Source organism: Electrophorus electricus, chromosome 20 (assembly GCF_041902795.1).
Source record: "Electrophorus electricus isolate QZ-2024a chromosome 20, ASM4190279v1, whole genome shotgun sequence".
NCBI classification, from domain to species: Eukaryota; Metazoa; Chordata; class Actinopteri; order Gymnotiformes; family Gymnotidae; genus Electrophorus; species Electrophorus electricus.
In genome coordinates this window covers 6,254,730-6,275,000 of record NC_137516.1, presented here as the reverse complement: position 1 = coordinate 6,275,000, position 20,271 = coordinate 6,254,730, and the positions used below count along the sequence as shown (strand labels likewise).

The 20,271-nt window shown below is 42.0% G+C and overlaps 1 protein-coding gene across 4 annotated transcripts in view; it reads left to right on the top strand.

Moving 5' to 3' along the window:
- magixb (MAGI family member, X-linked b) overlaps positions 1–20,271 on the top strand; it is a 60,669-nt gene that overhangs the window by 35,051 nt on the left and 5,347 nt on the right. For 3 of the 4 annotated variants that reach the window (XM_081703497.1, XM_081703495.1, XM_081703498.1), the window contains 7 exons: positions 896–1,523; positions 1,609–1,672; positions 1,857–2,225; positions 16,213–16,413; positions 17,451–17,524; positions 17,669–17,818; positions 18,191–18,329. In XM_081703497.1, coding sequence (XP_081559623.1) covers positions 896–1,523; positions 1,609–1,672; positions 1,857–2,225; positions 16,213–16,413; positions 17,451–17,524; positions 17,669–17,818; positions 18,191–18,329 — 1,625 coding nt within the window. The remainder of the gene's footprint in view (positions 1–895; positions 1,524–1,608; positions 1,673–1,856; positions 2,226–16,212; positions 16,414–17,450; positions 17,525–17,668; positions 17,819–18,190; positions 18,330–20,271) is intronic. The other variant, XM_081703496.1, reaches the window with a different exon arrangement.

Here is a 20,271-nt window from a genome sequence, read left to right as displayed (position 1 = left end):
CGAAAACTTAAGCAAACAGAGAGCACTATCCAGCGTGTAGAAACAGATGTATCAAAGACCAACAAAAATAGGGACACCTCAGCAGGACCCTAAGGGGGTTTGTCTGAAGATGTATACCACAGGTACGTCTCAGGAACTACAGCGTGATTCCGGGGCTGCTGGTATCTTCTGGTCAGAGTAGAAGATACTCACTGGCCTGATGAAATGAGGGAAGCGTGGAGGAAAACAAGTGAAAAATCCTGAGCGTATCACCACATCTGTACCACCACAGCCACACGGGCCTGCAGTCACTGGTGAAAGTGACTCAGCTGTCCTTTCTGCTGATGTGGCTGCCATTGCCAGCACGAACACAGGATGAATTCTGAAGTGCATGGAAGCAGCTTACCTACCCTAAACCACCCTAATGCCTCAAAACTCTCCTTTTAGACAGACATACTCCTGGGAACTGTGGCACTCTTCTGGGCCAAAAAGTGAAATGTTCTCGGCTGGACATGTCAGTCATCTCTAAAGCCCACTGAGCAAGCATTTGACTTGAAGACAAGACTGGAAGAAAAAAAAGGACCTCATAAGAAGAATTTAAAAATAGCTGCGTCTTATGATGTCACAAAGGTTTACAATCAAATGCACGACAGATTGTCCCCTGAAGCATGAGGATTACAAAAAAAGGGTCTGAATGAAAGTTTACATTTTTAAAAACCCTTTTAAAAACAGTCACTTTAAAATAATAGTCATTGTTTCACTTCAAATCCATCTAACGTGTACTGTATGTTAGGAACATGAACATATAGTAGCAAAATAATTATCTAAGAGCTGAGTTTGGCCTCTCAAACCAGGTGTTTTAGCCTTCATTTCTTGCTGATCTGTCTTTCTCTGACCTCCTCCTGATCCCTGTCAGGGCCTCCCTCATTCGAAACCACAACAACAACTCCCTCTGTCCTCCGTCACCTCTGCGCCTCTACTCTGCCAAGTTCTCTGAGGGTGACCTCTCTTCCTACATGCCCACGCCACCTGCCTCCTGCGTGCCCCTCCACCTCACAGAAACAAGCCCCACCCCCAGCTCCTCCTCCCCTGGCAGGGGGCAACATTACTCAAAGCCACGCAAGCCAAAGCACTCTCTGCTCACCCCTCCCACCAGCGGGCACTCAGACGGATTGTACTTCACCTTCAACGGTGCCGCGAGCGCCAGCAGTGGCAGCCCTGGCAGCAGCATCCCCTCGCCGGCGACCAGAAGTGGTGGGGGCAGAGATAGGGGCAGGGCTGGGGGCGGGAGCAGGGGTGGGGCTGGGGGCGGGACCAGGGGCGGGACCAGGGGCGGGACCGGCGCCGGCGAGCTGGTGCCAGTCGCCCTGGCAAAGTGCGAGGATGGCAGGGGGATGGGCTTCAGCGTGACTGCTGGTGGGCATGGTGGGAGGAGGGTGCTGGTGAAGAGAGTGTGGGACCTGCAGCAGTGCGGTGGCCTCCAGCCCGGGGATGCCATCGTGAAGGTCAACGGCGCAGATGTGCAGAGCCTCAGCTTCACTCAGGTAGAGACGGGTCGTGTAGAAATGTCCTACATTTGGCCTTAACCTGAGATACGCAAAAAATAAAGACCACAAAATCTTGTTTCAGGTCCAACGGATCCTGCAGGAACACACCAGAAGGGAAGAAGTCATTCTGCTGGTTCAGAGAAGAGGCAAGTGACACAATGAGCTGTTCACTTTCAGATGTTGTTACCTGAACTCAGCCAACACACCAAGAGCCCGTCATTTTGCTGACCTTGTGCAGGCGTTAGAGGTTGTAGAAAAGCGCTGCCTGAATTCACGGAGTGACCAGTTTCTCCTGCTTCTCTTTCTGCACTTTTTATCTCCTCTTTGCAGGCCCCTTACTTTCTCCCGTGTCTCCAAACCCTGTGCACCCACACAGCTCCACCCCTCCATGCCCTGCTTCCACCTCACAGGACACACCTTCTCTGCCACGGAACTCCATCACTCCGCCCCCTCAAGCACTGGTGCGCTCCTCACTGGTCCAGAGCACCAGCTTCCTGGACTCCGTGCCTGTCACTCTGACCTTGGAGCCACGTGATTGGATGTACTTGGAGGATGGCGGGACCGTACTTAGTCCCAGGGTTAGGACGGAGGAGAAGGCCCGGCCCTCTGCGCAGAGGGGGGTTGAGGTGGAGCTCAGGAGGAGGCCAGGAGAAGGATTTGGCTTTGTCATTGCATCACAGGATGTGGAGAACAGCAGAGGTGGGTGCGCTTACTACTAAGTGTTAATACCTAATACCTAAGACATATTCTGCATCTTCAGGAAAACATAGTTCGCCAAATTGCCCAAAAACCATAACCATTGTAATACCTCTGCTGCCTGGTGGTGTGGTGGTATAGTGAATTTTTCATTTAAATTTATGACTTGTTTATTTATACTTCTATCTGTGCAGTTATAGGGCAAAGTATTAGGTCTCTCATGCAGACTGGAGGTAGAGGTGATTAACTTTTATTTAGTCTTCGGCCATATTATTGAAGACTGAAACCCGTAAGTGAATACCACTGGGGTGAGTAAAACTGGACTTGCTTTAAATTGCTAATAGTTCTTCTCTCTATCAAACCCCACTGGGCGTTGGTAACTGAATACAGATAAGTTAATTAAGCTCTTGTTTGGCTCCACCTCACTCCTGAGGTACGGTACACCTGTTTACCCACCGCTTTGAAAGCAGAAGCTCTTTGTTTGTTTTTGGCACTGAATGTAAAGAAAGATGCAGTGCTCAGCACAGCTATAAATGAATAGCCATAGCATGTAAGCAGGAATCAATGCATCTAACTTTTTCATTTTTAGCCTGTGATTGAGTGATTACAGATACTGAAGAAAGGCAGAAAAGTAAGATTCAGTTGTCAGATCACAACATTCGCTAACTAATAGTGACTCAGTGCTTTTAATGCTGATGCGCACACACGTACACACACACAGACACACACACACACACACACACACACACACACACACACACACACACACACTGCTGTCCTCCTACTCACACCTATCTAAGCCCCAAATGACCTAATTTTGCACAGTGCTTTGATGTTTATCAAGGTCATAAGAGTACTACGTGCATGGACTTCTAAACCACTCCCTCACTATCCATGATTTGACAGTGCTGCCTGTGGGTGTGGCCTCTCACGAGATGCCCTTACTTGAGATTGAGTGATGGATGGATGATAGTATCACCTGATGCCTGGTTGAGCTAAAACATAAAAAACGAAACAATTTGCTGAGGAATGATAAATAAACCCAAACATAAAAGGGGGAAGTTGACCAATAATGTCCATTAACTTTTTTGTATGCAGAACAAGGACAATGATATGGCTATGTGACTGCAGAACAGAAACAGAGGCACACTTAGATTTCAGCCCACTATGACATTTATAAAATCAGCTGAAATTGTTTAACCACCAAACGTTTTAAGCCTAGTTGAGTCATAAAAGACAATTCTAAATTCCTCTTTACCATAATCACAGGCTGAATAACACCACACCCCCTACTCCATTAAAACTCTGTACAGCCCTGTACACTACTGGTTTTACAGAAGAAAGGCTGTATCATTATAGAAAAAACAATTAAAAACAAATAAAAGAAACTGATTAAATCAAATACTAATAAAAAACAAAAGTCGTAATAAAAAGAAGGTGCAAACAACAAGGCTGCTCCTCATAATTTGACAGATGGTAGTCCATATCTTTCAGACAAACAAATCTACTTTTGTTATATCAAAATCTGCATGGCCTGCAACAGTTCTCTGTTAAATCTGCTGACTTTTTACGTAGTAAAAGACTTTGTATTAGGGACATGATCGATGCTCAGGAGAGGTGGAGGACTTTCCAGTCCACAGGAAAGGATCACGTCATCGGTCTGATCCACTAATCATTAAACACGGAAGTGTTTTCATTTCTTAGTACTAGTATCCAACCTGTTTTTTTGCCTACTGTTTTTCAAACAATATCCATTCGACAAGGACTTTATCCACAAAATCATAAAGTCCTCTCCCAAAGTAATTTCAGCCCTCTATTCTCAACAATCACAGACTAATTTCAAATATTTCCTTCTGAGACAAACTCATAAAAAATTATGATTGCATGATTATCAATTCAAACAGCTGAAATGAGGTATTTCTGTTTCATCAAAGACATTTTTTTGTTTTTTGTTTTTTGTGGAGTTTACCTTCATTATAAGCACTTTGGTTCCTCAGCTGATGTGTTTGCTAAAGGGTTTATGTTTGGCTTTTGTTGGGTTTCAATTGAAGGTGAATGCTGAGATTCTATTAGGCTGGGAGATGAGGAGAGTGTGGCACGTAACAGGACATGTAACAGGACTGGTATAGGCTCTCGGTTACATTTCTATCCCATTACATTTCTTGCTGATTAGAGCAAGCAGCATCTGACTGCTGCATAATGGAAAAGGTACCCTAAAGCTGTTGCCATGTGGTAAGTAAGTTGTGTGGCATGTGGTTTTGTATTTGTGTGTAATCTGGAGATGTGTGATTTGGAGGCGTGAGCTTGTGTGTGGAACATATTTAAGGGCTAGTGTGCTTAACCTTCTGGCATCCAAACCATTTTTGGCATTTTTTTCCATATGATAATATTACTATTTTAGTAAAATTAGGTCTGAAAATAACCCCATCCTCCTTTAGATAACTGTTTTCAGCATACGCTTGGCCAGAATAATTAAAATATTATTTTAACAAGCTGTTTTTACTCAAAAACACTCAAAGAAGTACAAATTTGATATAAAAAAATTATTTAAACTTCCATTAAAACGCATATGTGTAAAAGACATTTTTTAATAGAAAAATGATCCAGGCCTCTGGTATCTATCTATTTAAAATAAGCTTCAAGTTAAATAAAGAAGAAGAAGAAGAAAAAGAAAGAAAGATAATAATAATAATATTGTTTACAGCTGAGGGAATATAGCAGAGGAACTGCTTTGCCTTTGGTGAGCCACATGCTTGTGCACTGCAGTGTGTGGTGAAAAGGTTTCATGTCTCTAAATGGTAAAAAAGCAAATACATCAAAGATAAAACAGCCAAAAGATGTCCAGAGAGAAATACACCAACAGAGAGAGGAGGAGAGACAGGTCGAGCACATTCGGAGGAGAGAGAGGAAAAGTGAGAGAGAAAAACGATCAGTGAATCGATTGGTAGTTATCCGGGCTGGATCCACAGTGCGTGAGCCATGCGTATGGACCGCGAGACCTGTTGACTTCTTTTGCCACCATTGATCACGTGACACTAACTCCCGCCCTGTAGAGACCACAGAGACAGAGCGCACGCATATTACTGACCTGCGAGCCATGCGCATAGTTGAGCCTGGATGTGGGGTGAAAGGTCTCGTTTACCAAATTTAACACCAATACAGTCAGATCAGAGGTGGCAGTGGCGTGTTCCAGCCATTTGTGTCTCCCTCTCTCTCTCTCTCTCTCTTTCCCTGTGCTGCCGCTCTCTCTTGCTTTCCATGCATACAAATACAAGAATGCGCGCACGCCAAAATGCATATGGAATCTTTGTGCATTTTGTTGCATGTCTGTGTCTTTGCCTATAATAATGTATGTCTGCGTATGCATCAATGTATTCCAAGCTCAATGAATGTTTTCTTTAATATTAAATGTTCGCACATGCACATCCGCATTCACACACAACCATTTACACACACAAGCACACGTGCGCACGCACTCGTGCGCATAAACACAGCAAAGTGGGAACGTTCACTTTGCTCTGTTTGTATAACCAGCATGCATTCACAGCACTAGAAACAGATTACACTTGCAGGTACATCCTTCCCTCACCCGCTCAATCTCCTTCCTGCGTCACATCCAGGTCTAGTGCCCCCCCCCCCCACCACACTTCTCTCCCTCCCCTCTCTCTCTCTGTCCCACTCTCTCCTCTCTCCATCTTATACATCTACTCTCTTTCGCTCCTCCCTCTGTTCGGCTTCTGCCCTCCTCTCGCTCTTTCTCTCCTCCACTCTGTTTTTCTTTTCCCCTCTGTTTCTCGCACCGCCCCCTCCCTTGCACTGCAGTGGTTTGAAACGTTCTCTTTCCTCCCCCTCTCACTCATTTGCGCCTCCCCGTCAGTTTTGCCCCACCTCACAGCCCCCCTCCCTCCTTCTCTCTGTCTTTTCCCCAAATCTCTATCTCCCCCCTCCCTCCCTCCCTCCCTCCCTCCCTCCCTCTCTTTCTCTCGCTCTCTTTTTTTTACACTTACCGGTTCTGTCAGATGCTGGGGATAAAGTGGTTCTCCCGCACCGAGCGGTGGCGGTTTGGTTTGTTTTTGTTTTTGTTCTTGTTTACCTGTTTGCTTACACGCACAGCACATCCATTCTCCCACGCAGGCTGTTTTTTTCCCCCACGTGTCCGTTCTCACGTGTGTTGGGATTTAAGAGGAGCGTGATCGATCCAGCATCGGGAGACTTCTTCCACACCCACACACACACACACACACACACACACCACACCACACACGCATACATGCACACACACACATACTCACACACACACACACACATGCACACACCAAGCCATGCTGGAGAGACTGCAGTCAGCCCTGAGAAGTGTGAAGGATTCTAAACGTAACTATAGTTCTCCTTCCTCCCTGTTTTTTTGTACCTCCTACCTTCTGCTGCTAGTCGAAGAGCAGTAATTTCCAAAAGGCTGAATCCGGTGCTGTTGTGGGCTTGAGGGCAGACTGCTGTAGTAAAATCAACATGGAGAAAGGCTTTCCAGGTAGTGGTAGGACACTCCGGAGCATGGTCCGCCGAGCCGCGAGAAGGCATTCCATGACTTGTCACTGTCCTTTGATCTTAAGTGTAAATCGAGTGAAAGCTTTGCTAAGAAGATTCATGTTTGTACTTTGTGTGTGTTCGACATTGCGTGCATGTGTATGTGTATGTGTGTGTGTGTGTCACTAGGGGTAACCATTTGTTTGCTGCTTTGCAATATGTGTTTACTTGATGACACATAGACTGAGTATATTTGCTTATATGAGTTTGTAGCTAGTTAAGGAACTTCATGACTAAAACTTCATGAAAACACACACACACACACACACACACATTTATACATGCACACACATACAGAGAGAGTGAAAGAGAGAGAAAGCTCTTAGAAGCTTTAATGACTTGCATGCTTGATTGCGTAACGTATGATTATTTGTAAAGAAACGTTTCTCTGCCTGGAGTCAATACACAAACATATCTGCTCTTTAGTCATGCTACAGCTCAATTTTCCTGTTTATATAGAATGTGCTGTAATCAAGTGTTTGCTGAACATTCTTTGCATATATCCAGTATGTATTTGAGTAATACTGGATTCCTTGCATAGCCGTGGAATAGAGCGCCGCTGCTGTACTCGTCTGTGCTGTGTGATGCTGGAGAAAATTATACGTGTGCAGTGTGCTCACAGTTAATGTCCTCACCAGCTTCAGGTTGTGCTCTTGGTAAGAGCTTTAAAAAGCCTGAGTTCTCTTTATGGGTCATTGTGCGTTAGGCCATGAGACAGCAAACTGCAGTGTGTGTGTGAGTGCTTGTGCACATTTAAGAGGTCTTTGTACGCAGTTTGTAAAACTTAATGAAAGATATATTAATCTATTATAAATTATTAATTAAAGATAACTTAAATCCTGCTTTGAATTATAATACAAACACCACTAGTTGCTGTACTGAACATCTAGAAGTATAGTAATGTAGCAGTACACTAGGTTAAAAATAGTGTTATAGCAGTAGTTGTATGAGAATCTCAAACACAGTATCTCAAAGCACAGTAAACACAGTGCTGTTCCTAAGCTGCGTTGAAAGTTCAGCAGAGTGAACCGTGTGACATAGCAGTGGTCAAGGCGATGTGAATTTTAGTTTCAGCATTGTTTGCTAGTACTAGGTGCAGCCACTGCAGTAAAAAGCCATATTCAGACCGGAATGTTATGTAGCACTGCTGGGCAATGGTCTCTCTCTCTCTCTATCTCTCGCTCTCTCTCCCTCCCTTTCTGTCTCCCTTTCCCTCCCTCTATCCATCCCCCTTTCTCTCTCTCTCTCTCTCTCTCCCTCCCTTTCTGTCTCCCTTTCCCTCCCTCTCTATCCCTCCCCCTTTTTCCCTCTCTCTCTCTTCCACTCTCTCCCTTCCTGTTATTTGCAGTATATTTTAGCATGCACTCTTGTTTGTGTGTTTCAGTGCAGAAGCTTTATTATGATGAAGAGGATGATGATGATGAGATTGGGGGTAGAGGGTTGCTACTACTGCTGAATTTTAATCACTGTTGGTGCCTTTTAATCAGGCTCTAATGCACCTAATACTGTGTGCGCATGCATGTGTGTGTACATGTGCATGCTTGTGTTGTGTGTGTGTGTTGTGTGTGTGTGACTTTGTGTGAGCACATGTGTGCATCAATTCATCTCATTATTGAAAAGGGTTTTAAAACCTCCTGTGGAGTATTAATACCCTGCTAAACATATTTTTATATCGAACGCACGTTAATGCTCCCGCATACACCATTTATATGAATTAAACACGTCTGCAGAACTGGAAACAAAACTGGAGTGGACAGTCTGTTCAGTTCAAATAAAATCAAACACTGCAACACTTCTGTTAACTGCCTGCAGAGAAAAATTCAAATATGCTGTGCCTAGGGCAATAACACTCATCCTGATTGGTTATTTTTCATTTTTTATCTTGCATGTGTGAGTGTGTGTGTTATGAGGTCATGTATGGCTGCTACTTGGCCTTAGTGTATGGCTACTACAGCAATATAATGTCACCTTTTTTCACATTTAATAAAAAGCTTCTTTTTTTTGACATGGTGGTTTGTAGCTGAGATTTGTATCCCTATGCTAGTGACAGTCTAACAAGCAAGTTGTTAATGGAAACCCAAATGTTTAATTTAAAGATACTGCCAGCACTGCCATCCAGGCCTGGTGTGTGGCTGCTGTGGTGAGCCATCCGGACAGGCCACGCTGAGGGTACTGTTTGGGACAGAACAGACGACAATGTGTGAGTTCAAATGGCAGCTTGGCTCCTGGTCAGATGAGCTTGCATTCTGTATGCACACATTGTATGCAGTGTCTGATGGCTTATACAGCACAACCTCAGAAAGACGGTCACACTGACCATAGTGAGAGGGAGAGAGGGTGTGAACTTGGGAGGTAAATGAGTGATGAATGTCAGACAGTGGACAGAGTTGAGGGTAAAAGAACTTGGCAGGACAGGAGTGATGGAATCAAGAGCGTGTCAGGAATGAGAGAGACAGGAGAGATGGGATATAGTTTCCCAGGAATGAGACAGCCAGTCAGAGAGTGGTGAGGAGTGCAGAACAACAGATGGGGAGAGAAATATAAAGAAAAAATGAAGCGCATTTTCTCAAGGGATTGATGTGTTTCGCATTTTTGTGCAAAATATAGTGTAGCAACATATCGTTTTACAACATATGAGCCCTTGCAACAAAAAGGATGGTATGCGAAAAGCACATTCACACACACACACACACACACACACACACACACACACACACACACACACACACTTACACACACACACTCTCTCTCTCTCTCTCTCTCTCTCTCTCTCTCTCACACACACACACACACACACTCACACACTCACACACTTACACACGCACACTCTCTCTCTCTCTCTCTCTCTCTCTCACACACACACACACACACACACACACACACACACACACACACACACACACACACACACACACACACTCACACACTTACACACGCACAGCTGTCACCTGTACCTTACTGAGCTTATGTGTTTCCTTAGGCAGTTACAGTGTGAGTCATGATGGTTGCAGCATTGCAGGAAGCCAAGATTACAGATTCCGAAATTACAGTCAATCACAATTACGTCAATTACAGTGTCATTCTCTCTCTATTGTTAAGTAAAGATTAAAAGACTGTCAGTAGTGAATAAAGTCAGTATATTGATGGTGAACATTTTGCTCCATTAAAATGATACAACAGACATAATCCCAATATTATTTCCTAATTCAGGAATGTGTTTCTGAATATTCAGAAACTTGAACCTGAATGTTTCTCAAGGCTATAGTGACTACTCTATGAGTTACAAAAAATGTAACTCATGGTAGAATAGCAGGACAGAAATAGCTTTAAAAAGTATGAACTCTCCTCTCAGACCTCTCATAAAATACCTGCATGACACACACAAATTCTATTACAATACATTACGAACCAGCGAACCAAAAATGGAAGGTTTGGAGCAAGCTAGTGTATAGTGGAGCTGTGTGAATGTAGTGTGGAGTATGACGAGTTGAACAGGAGCGAAAACACCAACATGAGGAATCCCTCATCAGGACAGTCAGAAACCCAACATTTAATTCAAGGCGGCCGAAAGATTCTGAGATGAACTGGGTTTGCGTCTGGACACTTGTACATGACACAGAGTGAATACAGCTCTGCAGTAAGAGTGCAAATCAACATCATTTCCTCCACAGCAGTCTGAGAGGCTACTCATTGACCACATGCCCACTACCCATCTGTCTAATTGCAGGTTTTTGTTGTAAAAACCATGTAAAATTCTAGACAGTCGGCTAGGGAGGCAAACAGCTGTCCACAGCTCTGCATTCTCTCTCATGTACTCGACGATTCAATGTGAATGGCGTTCTCTTAGCTGCCTTTAGATCTCAGAAGGAGCCAGGCTGTGATGTTGCCATCGTGGCAGACTGAGTGCCAGGCTAATGGCACAACATGTTAGCTGGAGGAGCCCCCACTGCTGGCAGAACAGTGTGGCTAATGGGAGCTAGGAGATACAGCTTAGTGCTGCAGTCTTGTCGGGGAAAGTTGAACACAAGTGTTTCCCTTTAAGCAATGGAGAGCGAGTCAGCATTTATACATCAATGAAGATCTCTGCTCACTGGAAGGCTGGCCCAAAGAGACAGTGCACGTGCATGCAGCGTGCACGTGTGTGTGTGTGTGGGTGTGTGTGTGTGTGTGTTCCTAAGTAGGCCAGCACAGGACAACATGCTGTTTTCTGTTAATGGCACACATTAATGGAGAATATTGAAGTATTGTTCTTGTAGTGCAAGAACAGTTTGTCTGTATCAGTGGTATGTTTCTTTGCTACTTTCACCCCATCTTACACTTATGTTAAGCCAAGCCAAACTTGTTATTACACAGAGGCCGATATACTTGAACTCCAATCCAACAGTCAAACACATATAATAATTTTATAAAGAAAAATATGCATGTTACGTACTCCACTACTCAAAACTCACTCAGAGCAAGATTTCCAGGCCAGCTACCTAATGTGAGCCAAAAGTCAAGACTGCAGGAATGGTCCTTGCCCTGGCTCTAAAGCACACAGTCATCTTAGCTGAAATTATCTGGCTGCCTCTTAAACCACAGATAATGAACCAGCCCCTCCTGCATTTCTTGATGCAAGGTTTTTTTTTCTAGCTGGAACCATTCAGAACCTTTCTCGGCCTGCCTGTGAATGACTGATGTCTTTCACAGACACCCAGGAATGAGTCTGACATTTACCCACACACACGCACACACACACACACACGCGCACACACACACGCACTCACACTTACACATTTTGGCTGCATTGATGAGTAATGGCACTCACATATTCGCTCTCTGTCTTATACTCTGTCCCCTTCAGATGCTCTCCACTCATCTCCTCCTTTGTCCCATCCATCATTCATCTATCTCTCCTCCCTCACTGGGAAGGCTGCTGAAAGCTTATTCCGTTATTCACTCACCTCTGAGGGAATGCTTATTTCATCCTATTCATCACCGCCTGCGTACAGTTAACATGTCACAGATGCAGAGCGCTCAATTATTCTCTTCTCACCAGCAATCAAAAGTGTCTTTATGAAAACTTTGTGTGCACTATTACCTGAGCGGCTTTTAACTAACAGTTTCTTTGTGATACTTTTGCAGTCTAATTATTCACGTATTTGTTTATTTACTCGCTCCCACTGTTAGTCTTTGCCAATTCTGGCCTGTGACATTGGTCTCCACTTCTGCATCCGGTCCCTTCATTTGTTAGTCAACCTCCATCTTCACACAGCCGGAGGACAGCACTAACGGGTCAGTTCCATGTAAGAGGCTGAACGGACACCGCTGGCCTGCATGGCTCTGTGTCAGGCCAGTCCACCCAGTGGCCACGAAACTCCCATGTTTCAAAGGATCTTTATATTTTATTTTTTATTCATTGTTTTTTCCACCCAATTCACTTTAATATTTGACATTATTTTTCAACACTGTTAAAGTACAGTTTTGCTTTACATATGAAAAAAACTCATTATCGTCAATTCAATATTAATGCTAAAGAAAAGTAAAATTTTACAAATCAAATATTTGTAGCTAATAATAATTATAATAATAACAAATGATAACTCCCCCATCCCAATTCAATTAAGAAAAAAAACCCATAATAAAGCTTTGTATATACATATACTGTCGACTCTGACTCTCTCTCTCTCTCTCTCTCTCTCTCTCTCTCTCTCACACACACACACACACACAAACACACACACACACACACACACACACACACACACACACACACACACACACACACTTATCACAAATTTTTGATAAAGATGTACACATACAATTAGGTTACCTAGTGAGCTCTCTCATAGAATGTGCACCCCTGTCTCAGTTCTCAGTACCTTAAATATGCTCCCTACTGAGATGCCTTACTTTGGCTGAATATCAAGAGAGCTTCGAATGAACGAGTGGCAGAGTGGCCAGTGGTGTAAATAAAGATGTCATTTAAAAAGTAATTTAATATATTGTTTTTCTATTTGTTTTTGTGTCAGAGACATGCAAAAAACACTTTTTGTTTACAACTTTAGGTTTGTAAATAACCATTTTAGCTAACTTACAGTACATCAAGCAATTAGCATTTTAATGTTAGCAGGAGGCTACTGGTTTTAATAGGAAGTTGGTTAATAAACATTTTATCTTAGTGAGTAGTAGGCTTTTGTGGTGCCCTTATTAAAGGTTATTAATGAATTAACGTTGGCTAATCCGTTATATGTTCATCCTGAATAATTTGGTAGGAGGTTTGTTTTTGTAGCTTTTACTTGGTAATTAGCTAGCTTATTCTCAGCTCTCATTTCTGGTGTTATTTCCATTTTTCAGGGAGCAGACCAGCATCTGAAGCCTTTATAAAGGCTTATATAGAGAAGGAGAGGCTGTTTACTGAGGAGGGAAACAGTGGGTGCAGCTATGTTAGCTAGCAAGGTTGTTTGGTTCACCTGTTAGCTAGCTGGCTAAGATAGAGTTTGGTTGGTTTCTCTAAGACCAACCTATGGCAGTTATAACAGTGCTGTGTGGTGATAAGAGTCTAGGTGTGTCTGGGATCGGTGTGAATTTCAAAGCTTTTTAATTTAAGGGAGAAAGAGGAAATTCACCCAGTTCTGCCCTGTATGCCAGCTTTTCTGTATTTCAGTGTACTTTTAATATACCTTTACAAAATTAGAATCTATTTGTTAATTTTTTGGACACAAAAACAGCTAATATATAATTGGCGGGTTGAATGTATTGACAGATCTTTTAATAATATAATATATCCATCTGGCATTGTCTACCAATACATTCAAACTTTTGTTGAGGGTCCCATTTGCACTGATTAACATGAGTAATAGTATGTTGAAGTGTGGTCCTGTTGAAGGCAAAATGTAATGTTTTTTATTCCATAATTTTAGTTTTATTGATGCTAATGACTAATGCCCAATTATGACAATATTGTTTAAGTAGGTTTAAATGTTGTTGCAGAGCTTGTGCTGTAGGAACTAGCAGAACCAAGTCATCTACATATAAAAGGAATTTTATTTAATTTTCATTTAATTATAATCCTAAATTTGTTGATTGTTCAAGGGTTGTGGTCAGTTTGTTGATGTGAAATTGAAGTGGGCGATAGAATACAACCTTGATACATGCCATTGTTCCTCCAAGTTAATCATCTTGTTTTCTTCCAGGTCTGGCATTTAGATCACCACAGAAGAGAAAGTAGTATACATTTTGATTTTTTTTAATTAAAAAAAGGGTAGTATTTCAAAGGTATCTTTTAAACAATAAGGAGAGTTTTGGGATATAAATTGCACATAGATAAATATCTCTGTTATTTTATAATTTCCCATTTATTTTGATCTCTAAATGTTTTTACTTTTTGATTGAGGTAATGAAAGATCTATATTCTTTATACCACATAAGTATGCCACCAGAATTTCTACCAGCTTTGATATGAGTATATTTTGTAGGAGGTGCATATGGTTCTAGGAAATTGTTTGGACTGAAATAATTATGATGATTAGCCTATGTTTCTCTATAACGCATGCTGTTTACACAATCAAGATTGGCTAATGTTAGACCAAACGTCGATGAGAATAAACCTTGAATGTTCAAACAACTACCTGAAAAGGAAGCTTTTATCAATTACAGGTATTACACAAAGATGTTCTATAATCTGATCTATAATCTGATGGTAACAGGTATAGAATATGCAGGAAAATAGGAGGACGCCAATGCAAGTCTCCAGTTGACGGATTTACTGAAATGAACAAAGTCAAAACCAAACATGAAAGTTCACTAATCAAAACTAAAGAAAGTCACACAAGCAGAATGGCGTGATGGGTGAGGCTGAGAGGAGAGGGTGGCAGTAGAGCATGGATGCTCCTCTATTTAGCTGTGCTGCAGTATCTGGGTTGAGGTGGTCGAGGTCCATGCCACTATGGCCAGCTCCTCTGTAAAGCCATCCTCAGCATACTGGCTGTTCTCCTCTAGCTCTCGCATGGCCCTTTTCTTAGTATCCTGATGTTGTTGGCGACATTAGCTGTGTGTTCTGGTTGCGATGTTTTCACTAAAGGGCTCTGGCCGAGGTTTTTCTTTGGTGTTAATGAAGCCACATGTTCCTTTTTAACCCTGCAGTTTTCTTCATATTATGTAAGCAGTTTTGGAAGTTATGTAAGCTGTTTTCATATCCCTGAATCATAACTGTTCCATTATGGTAAATATTTATTGCTAAAATGATATGCACAGTTAGCATCTTCCTATGTGGTGATCTAAATACCTTAATTTATTCCACTTTTCTTTATATGAGAAATTTCCCATATTACTTTGTACCCATCAGCCGACTGAATCATTAAAGAAAAGCATATTGCAAATTACCTTGGCGTTGTCTTTTGTAGTGATCACGTTCACCCCTCCCTGGTGTTGCAGTTTCCACGGCAATGCATCTGTTTATTTACTTCCTGATTTTGGTTTCCTCATGTTTCCTTGTTTTGGTTTCTTTTGGTTCCGCCCCCCAGTTACCTACCAGTTATAGTAATCACCCGTATCTTGTTTGTCCTCATTACTCGCTGTGTATAAGCCCTGTGTGTTCAGTTTGTCTTGGCAAAGTCTCGTCAACCCTCATTATGTTTCTGAGCCGTTGGTTATTTTATCTGTGTATAGCTGGTTATTTGGAATACTGTTTACGTCTTTGGATTTCCCTTCTTGCCTGTTCCCTCTCTGTTTTGATTGCTTCCTTTACAGATTTTTAAATTTTTGACCTTGGCTTGTACTTTGGAGATTGACTGTAGAATTCCCGTGTTGTCTAATAAAGTGGCATTTGCATTACTCCAAGCAACTCCATCTCTGCACGTGCTCAGACCATTACAGAAGTCTCCAATATTTCTGGATAGTCATTGAGAACTTTTGTTTTGACATTCTTCATGGCTTTCATTGATTTTGCTTGTTGTGGATTACATATTTTGCAGTTGATTGTTTGTAGTGATTGTCCGTTGGAAGGGGTAGAACCAGACATTTCCATCTTCAGTTTATTTATTTATTTCTTTTGTCTAGTTTTCATCTTCTTTACTTTTTCATTTATGGTTGGTTTTCTAGTCCCTGTATTTGTTAATAACAATGTTTGTAAGTAACTGCTGTTTAGTCACCACTACTTTGTGATTAGTAGCTTCCAGAATTGGAACGTTACTGGTGCATCTTCTACCGATGCTGTGGTTGTTTTCCTTATATTTTTGGTCTGAACTCATGTTTTTTGAATGAAAAAATGTTCCTGAGGCAGTGTTCAGTTGTTTTTTTTATGTTGATATTATATTTATAGATCATATATCAAGCTTTTCGATGTGTAAACATTGTACGTTTATGAGCTGCTGTTTTCTGCTGAAACTCAAACAGGTTACCCTAGTTCTCCCTCCCCCTCTCCCTCCAGCGGCATCTCTGCTTCCCCACCGCTTTGTGACGGTCCGCCGCGGTAGTCCTGCAGCACGCAGTGGGCAGATCCGACCGGGAGACCGGCTGGAGGCGGTGGAGGGCCGCAGCGTGGTCAGCCTGCCGCACAGGGAGCTGGCGCAGATACTGCGCAGGGCGGGCAACACCCTGCGCCTCACCATTGTCCCACGCTCTAGCACCCGTGAGTGAAGAATGTGCACGCATATGCTACACACACACACACACACACACACACACACACACACACACACACACACACCTGTGCATAAAGGCACAGAATCAGAAAGCACATCTGTTGTTGCAAGTGCACACACATGCACACATAAACAGTCGGTATTAATTGTAGAGAGGATTCTGTGCAGAAAAGTGTCTGTTGTTCTCCAGCACACTGCATTTCAAATCACTATATATGAACCTTGCAGCAACCATGCTCCTGTCATACCCAGTCTTCCAGTTAAGAGAACCATACATAATTAGACAATTTAAAGATAAAACAAAATTGTCATATTAATACTTTGTCTTTTCAGTCCCTGCTTGTTTCAGGATCATTTTGCCTTAATTCCTGTCTTCTGCAAGGGATATGCATGTTCAGTGGTGTTCAGGTCATGTGACTGATTTGGCCAATATACTGTTTTTCTATAAAGATTTTCATTGTTCTGGAAAACTACAGAACTTTACCAATATATTTTGGGGTCTTTACCGCAACGTGAAGCATAAGGTTTTGAGGCATTCGGGTTGGATCTTCCATTGCCGTTGGCAGCCACATAATCAATAAAGACAAAATAAGACACTTCCTCTGGGAGCCATACACATCCACACTGTCCTATCACACAGGTGGAATAGTAGCTTAGGCTTGTTTTTCTATGCTAAGATGTTTCCTGGAAGGTAATCTACAGTTTAAGCTTGTCTAACAAAAATCCTTTTTTCCATAATACATTTTTTAATGTATTTTTAAGCAAGCTGTACCATAAAAATCTTTGAGAGACAAAAGATGCAAATAGCATATGCCAACTGCACATACATATCAATTCTGCACCTTGGTTTAACTCTATTGTGCAGGATTGTTTAAAGATGCACTAAGACCTGGCCAGAAAAACAACTGAGAAGAGAATTGGTTAATTATAGCACCATAAAATGGGTGGATGGTATATAAAGAAGGCTATAATGGATTTTAACGATGCTGTGCTTTTCCCTCGTGTGCCTCCGTCCCTCTCTCAGACTCCTCCGAGCACTCTGACTATGAATATGATCCCCATTACAGGAGCAAGAAGCCTCACAGGCCCAAACCGAAGGTGAGGCAAGACATCACCCTCTCAGGCTTTTAGACCTGTTGCTATGGCAATGTACAACTGTGTGAAATGAACCTCGTCTGCCTGTCTCTCATTGCTTCTCTCACACACACACACACACACACACACACACACACACACACACAGCAGGACTCCTCACCGTACTACAGTGCTGAGCTGGAGAGAGGGTCCACCGGTTTTGGCTTTAGTCTGAGAGGGGGGAGTGAGTATAATATGGGCCTTTATGTCCTTGGCCTGATGGAGGGAGGACCAGCCTCGCGCAGCCGCAAAATACAGGTTGGTGTGTGTATGTTTGTGAGAATTTGTTTGTATTCTGCCACTCATGAGCACTGGAGCGTGGGCCGATAGCGAAGCGCACTGTCTGTGTGTGCGTATGCGCGCCTGTGTGTGTATACTTGTCTGTGTGTGTAGGTGAATATTAAAATCACCAGGAAATGTTCAGCAATCTTGCATGTGTGCAGAAAATTTCCCTAAATTGCCAAGCCAGCCACTGCCTCAACTTATTGTTACATGCACATGCATAAATCAGAATCTAAGCTGTATTTAAAGTGTGTTTGTGTGTTATAGCAGGTGGGTTGCCTGAATACCCACCAGCTTTATCTACTTAACCCCATGCTTTATCCAACGTGACTGCACTTTCCACTGCAGGTGAGTGATCAGTTAGTGGAAATCAATGGGAGGAGCACAGCAGGGATGAGCCATGGTCAGGCTGTGGAGCAGATCCGCAGTGCTGGCCACAGAATCCACCTCGTCCTCAAGAAGGGCAACGGATACGTTCCCGACTACGGTAAGGCTACCGGCTAGAGGGCTGGGCTGCTGGACCACGGGACGGCTATGTCTCGGAATAACATATAGAAATGGTTGAGACATCAATGTCAAAGTCAACTTTATTGGCATTCCTATTTACTACAGGTAACTGAATAAGGGATAAAATCAGGTCTCCCAGACATGGTGGTACTACTGACATAAAACAATAACTCTAATAAATACACACAATAAATTGAGCGCAACATCATGGAATAGACTATACAAAACACTATATTATATATTAAAAAACTGTTAAGCACAGGACAATAGACTAAATGGTAGATAGTGGGTAATAGGTTGGGCGGCTTACTATTGTATTATTGAATTAATTGCACATTAGTGGCTGAAAGTAGACCTTAGCAACTCATTGTCAGAAATGCAGACTGTATAGATTAAAGGAAATAAAGAGTATAAAGTGACTGGGTGCCAAAGCCCCTAGAACAGAGCTGACAGCTCCGTTCAAAGGTGCAGGAGTACATTTGAAAGATTTAAGTAGCCCTGCTGCCCGTGTGAACAACCTAGCCAAACCTTTACTTTACTTTGAAAACCAGATGTAAAAACAGTGCATATGGTTTAAAAGAGTTTCACTTAAGTGAATAATTAGTGAGGATGAGGAGGATAGTGAAGAGAGGATGGTACCAGTCAGCAGTGCTTAAGAGCACTGCCAGCACTGCTGGTCTGCAGTGCCTGAGTCTGCAGTGGGCTCTTTCTCCATCTCCTTAATAGCTTACTAACAGTCTTCCTGTGCTCTCTTCCCTTTTGGATTCTCCACTTTGTTTTATTTTCTTTATTTTGCTTTCTTTCCCCGATGCATTCATATTTGTATCTGTTCGCATTTTTATTATTATTCTTACCTAATTCTCTACACTTCATGTCTTTTTATATTCCATTTTTGGGTCATTCCTCCATCCCTTCTTTTTGATTTTCTATACTTCTACCCTACACTACTCTATTACTATCTCTATACTTCTATCATACACTACTCTATTACTATCTCTATACTTCTATTACTATCTCTATACTTCTACTACGATCTCTATACTTCTACCCTACACTACTCTATTACTATCTCTATACTTCTATCATACACTACTCTATTACTATCTCTATACTTCTATTACTATCTCTATACTTCTACCCTACACTACTCTATTACTATCTCTATACTTCTACCCTACACTACTCTATTACTATCTCTATACTTCTATCATACACTACTCTATTACTATCTCTATACTTCTATTACTATCTCTATACTTCTATTACTACCTCTATACTTCTACCCTACACTACTCTATTACTATCTCTATACTTATACCCTACACTACTCTATTACTATCTCTATACTTATACCCTACACTACTCTATTACTATCTCTATACTTCTATCATACACTACTCTATTACTATCTCTATACTTCTATTACTATCTCTATACTTCTACCCTACACTACTCTATTACTATCTCTATACTTCTACCCTACACTACTCTATTACTATCTCTATACTTCTATCCTACACTACTCTATTACTATCTCTATACTTCTATTGCTATCTCTATACTTCTACCCTACACTACTCTATTACTATCTCTATACTTCTACCCTACACTATTCTATTACTATCTCTATACTTCTACCCTACACTACTCTATTACTAACTCTATACTTTTACCCTACACTACTCATTACTATCTCTATACTTCTCTCCTACACCACTCTATTACTATCTCTATACTTCTATCCTACACTACTCTATTACTATCTCTATACTTCTATTACTATCTCTATACTTCTACCCTACACTACTCTATTACTATCTCTCTACTTCTACCCTACACCACTCTATTACTATCTCTATACTTCTATCCTACACTACTCTATTACTATCTCTATACTTCTATTACTAATTCTATACTTCTAC